We start from the raw sequence: 3,892 nt of genomic DNA on the forward strand, positions 1-3,892 counted from the left end.
AACAGTAAAATTTGCTTTGATTACATTAGGTACATTGACAAATAACGAATAAAACAGATTGACAATGACGTCAACTTATGGCTGATAATTTCAACTAAGAAGTTTACATCATTCTCCCACACTATTTTACAACATAATCTTTTAAAAATCCTGGCGTTTTATGGACGCGAAAAGATCTACGAAGTGTTGGCTCACGCGGTGGTGATGATGGTAATTCTGTCTCTAGTTCTCTGTTATTATCAAGTACCACAGGTCCCGTTTCATTAGATGAAGGAATCTCCAAGTTTTGGTCTTCTGTTTCCGGAAGTGGTTCTGCGACGTTATGATAATCAATAGTGTGTTCATTATCTATTTGCAGATCTACCCTTTCTGAACCCAATGGTGCTAGATGACGATTCGACACTGTTGTTTCTCGGCCATCTGGAAGCCGAATGTATGAAAAGTCAGGATTGCTGTGTATCAATTCAACCTCTTCTACTAAGGGCTGATATTTATTTGTACGATTATATTTCTTCATCAAGACTTGTCCAGAATTTGTAAGCCACGATGGAACAGAAGTGCCGTTTGTAGATCTTCAAGGGTGTCTAAACATTATTTCATGTGGAGTGCAATTTATGGTTGTACAAAGTAATGATCGGATTGAATGTAAGGCTTGTGGTAATACTTGTTCCCAATTTTCTACCGGAAGATTCTTTGTCTTCAGCGCCAAAAGAATCGTTCTCCAAAGAGTAGAATTCAATTTTTCTACTTGACCGTTCCCTTGAGGGTTATAAGCTGTAGTTCTACTAGTGGCAATACCTCGAACATGTAAAAATTCCTGTACTTCAGCAGAAAGAAATGCTGTTCCGCGATCTGAATGAACGTAAGAAGGCATGCCAAATATCATAAACAAGTTGTTAAGATGTTTAATCACTGTTTTCGAGCTTACATCTGAGCATGGGAATGCAAACGGAAAACGTGAAAATTCGCCAATCACGGTAAGTATGAATTTGTTATTATTATTTGTTGGAACTGGTCCTTTAAAATCTATGCTAAGGCGTTCAAAATCAGCCGTCGCTTTAACAAGTTTCCTCTGGTCATCGGGTATTTCGGAAGAATCTAGGTTTTATTTCAGAGCGGATTCGACAAGATTTTGTCATTGTTCTGACTTCTTCAATAGAATAGGGAAGGTTTTTAGAGCGAACCCAGTGAAACATTCTTGTTACCCCTGGATGACAAAGAGCCTCATGCAGCGAGAAAAGTTTTGCAGTACGTGTTTCTACAGTGGCACAAACTCGGGATAGTGCATCAGCAGCATAGTTCGTTTAATTTTAATGTTACGTTCGTAACGTTTAACGTTAATTTAACGTTCTTGAGAAAAACGCCACTGGTCTAGAATTTTGCGTAAGTACTGCTGCAATGGAATGATCGGAAGCGTCAGTTTCCACTGTAAAAGGTATATTTTCATCAATTGCATGTATAGAAGACTTTGCGATATTATTTTTCAAGCCTTCGAAACATTTAATTTGCTCGCTTGTGAGTGGAAAAATCGTCGTATTAGCAAGTGAGTGGATCCGTTCAGAAAATTTTGGAATCCACTTAGAATAATGTGCGAAAATGCCGAGTGTCCTTCTTAAGGTCGGTAAATCGCTTGGTGGAGGTAAATTAATCAGTGGCTTGAGTCGCTCATTGTCAGGTTTAATTATGTGGTTTTGAATATTATAGCCTAGAATATTAATTGACTTTTGAGAAAATTTGCATTTTTGTATACTCAGTGTTAAACCTTATTTCTTTGCGGCATTCATAAAACTTTCGAAGTTATGATCGTGTTCTTCAAGAGTACGACCAGAAATAGTTATATCATCAAGATACGCATATGTGTTTTGAAGCTTCTCTTTTCTTATAATCCAATCGATTGTTCGTTGGAAGCTCGAAACACCAATTGTTACTCCAAAAGGAATACGCCTGAACTGGTACAAATTTCTCAGTGCTTCAAAAGCGGTAAATTTCCTTTCTTCGGGTAGTATAGGTACTTGATGGTACGCGTTTTTCAGGTCTATTAGGCTGAAAAATATATTTTTTGCCACTTTCGAAACTAAGTCCTCAATGTTTGGTAAAGGGTACGCGTCGAGTTCTGTGTAACGATTAATTGTCTGAGAGTAATCAATGACAAGGCGTTTTTTATGAGTTTCGCTTTTTGTTATTAGTACTTGGGCCCTCCACGGTGATTTACTTTCTTCAATCACGCTCTCTGCTATAAGATTTCTGATTTCTTCTTTAATAAATTCACTATCCTCTTTGTTGTGCCTTCGAGACTTCATAGCAATAGGTTTGCAGTTGGGAGATACATTCGCAAAAAGCGGTACAGCTGGTACTGATGCTTCAGCTACGTTACATACTTGAAGTGGATGTTTTGGCCCACCGAAAGAGAACTCTAGCGATGAACGTTCTTCGAGGACGTCATGGCCGATAATTATATCAGCACAAAGATTTTTCACGATAAGAAGATTCACATTATCATATCTATGATTTCCGATTTTCAAGGTTTGCCAAGTTTGACTTGTGAAGTATAATTAAGAGAGACCATAGAAATAGTCTGATTGCAGGATTTTCTTTTTAACCCGCATAGTCTTGCAAAGTTGTCATTTATAAAACTGATGGAGCTGCCGGTGTCGAGAAGTGCTTCTGCTCTTATTCCTCGAATATAAGCGGGTACAGTAGCTCTACGTAATGAAGAAGGTGACGCTGCTGTGATACAAGCGGAAAGATCTTCAGTACCTACTACCACACAATTTGTAGATTTAGAAGAGCTTCTACAAACAGTGGCAAAGTGCCCCTTCCTGTTGCAGAGCTGACAAGTCTTTTCAAATGCAGGGCAGTTCTTACGAGGATGTATTTGACCCCCACAAAAGAAACATTTTTGCCGTCGAGGACTATTAACAGAAGAGCAGGTCTCGTTGTGCAGAGTTTGTGATTTCGAAGAGACTAATGTTGGTTCTTTTGGAGCAACAGCATTTAAAGAGACAGTATTGGGGTTTTGAGAGTTGATCTCTGCAGTTTCTAGAGAGAGTGCTTGGTTGTAAGGTTGATCAAGTGTTAGAGTTAAGTTTTCTAAAAGCCTTTGTCTGATTTTTTGCGATGATATACCGGATATGAAAGCATCACGTACGCTATCGTTTTTGTTTGTTTCTGCATCAACAGCCACAAAGTCACAATCTTTAGAAAGAAGGTTCAAAGCTTGTAAATATGTGTCAATACTTTCTTCTGGTCGTTGTTTCCTTGTTGCTAGCATGTGTCTAGCAAAAATCAGATTTTTTGGTTTTACATACAGTTTTTGCAGTATTGTGATCGCTTCTTCGTAATTTGTAGCTTCGCTTATATATGTGTAGATATTTGGTGATATATGGTTTACCAAAAGTTGAAACTTTATGCTGTCCCATTTTTCTGGCGGACGAACCGACTGTGCATCTGTTTCTGAAGTGGTCGGCTTCTGCACGAAAATGAAGTTTTCGAAAGTTTTACGCCAATGTATCCAAGCTCTCGTACTAGAGCTATCTGACGGGTCGATATCAAACCTTTCAGGGCGGAGATATCTATCCATTTTTTATTTATTTAGCTTATTAAATTGTAATAAGAGAAAACCTTTACTGAATATAAGGTTTTAATAAGCTAAAATTAACAGTAAAATTTGCTTTGATTACATTAGGTACATTGACAAATAACGAATAAAACAGATTGACAATGACGTCAACTTATGGCTGATAATTTCAACTAAGAAGTTTACATCAGTGTGCATTACATTTACATTTTTTGAACTACGTAATGAATTTAGGAATTATTAATTTTATTATAAAATACAAGTATCATAACTATATCCTATTGCATGGTAATGAATAGTATCATTTTAACATGA

At 37.3% G+C, this 3,892-nt stretch overlaps 2 protein-coding genes across 2 annotated transcripts; both read right to left on the reverse strand.

The window, feature by feature from the left end:
- On the reverse strand, positions 1–747 carry LOC149503510 (uncharacterized). The gene has a single exon (XM_089736780.1). The coding sequence runs from the start codon at positions 515–517 to the stop codon at positions 122–124; it is 396 nt and encodes a 131-aa protein (XP_089592906.1). The 5' UTR covers positions 518–747; the 3' UTR covers positions 1–121.
- Positions 748–1,763: 1,016 nt separating this feature from the next.
- On the reverse strand, positions 1,764–3,580 carry LOC149503511 (uncharacterized). Its single transcript, XM_089740369.1, has 2 exons — positions 2,601–3,580; positions 1,764–2,502 (listed from the first exon to the last, which is right to left on the reverse strand). Exons 1-2 carry the CDS (start codon positions 3,578–3,580, stop codon positions 1,764–1,766), a joined length of 1,719 nt encoding a protein of 572 aa, XP_089596495.1.
- Positions 3,581–3,892: the final 312 nt, after the last annotated feature.

This window comes from Bombyx mandarina, chromosome 01, assembly GCF_030267445.1.
Source record: "Bombyx mandarina strain Sakado chromosome 01, ASM3026744v2".
Lineage (NCBI taxonomy): Eukaryota > Metazoa > Arthropoda > Insecta > Lepidoptera > Bombycidae > Bombyx > Bombyx mandarina.

Coding starts and splice junctions, on each gene's coding strand:
- LOC149503510 (XM_089736780.1), bottom strand. CDS start 517: ATGAAGAAATATAATCGTACAAATAAATATCAGCCCTTAGTAGAAGAG.
- LOC149503511 (XM_089740369.1), bottom strand. CDS start 3,580: ATGGATAGATATCTCCGCCCTGAAAGGTTTGATATCGACCCGTCAGAT. Junction 2,503..2,600: donor AACTTTGCAAGACTATGCGG/GTTAAAAAGAAA, acceptor CGGAAATCATAG/ATATGATAATGTGAATCTTC.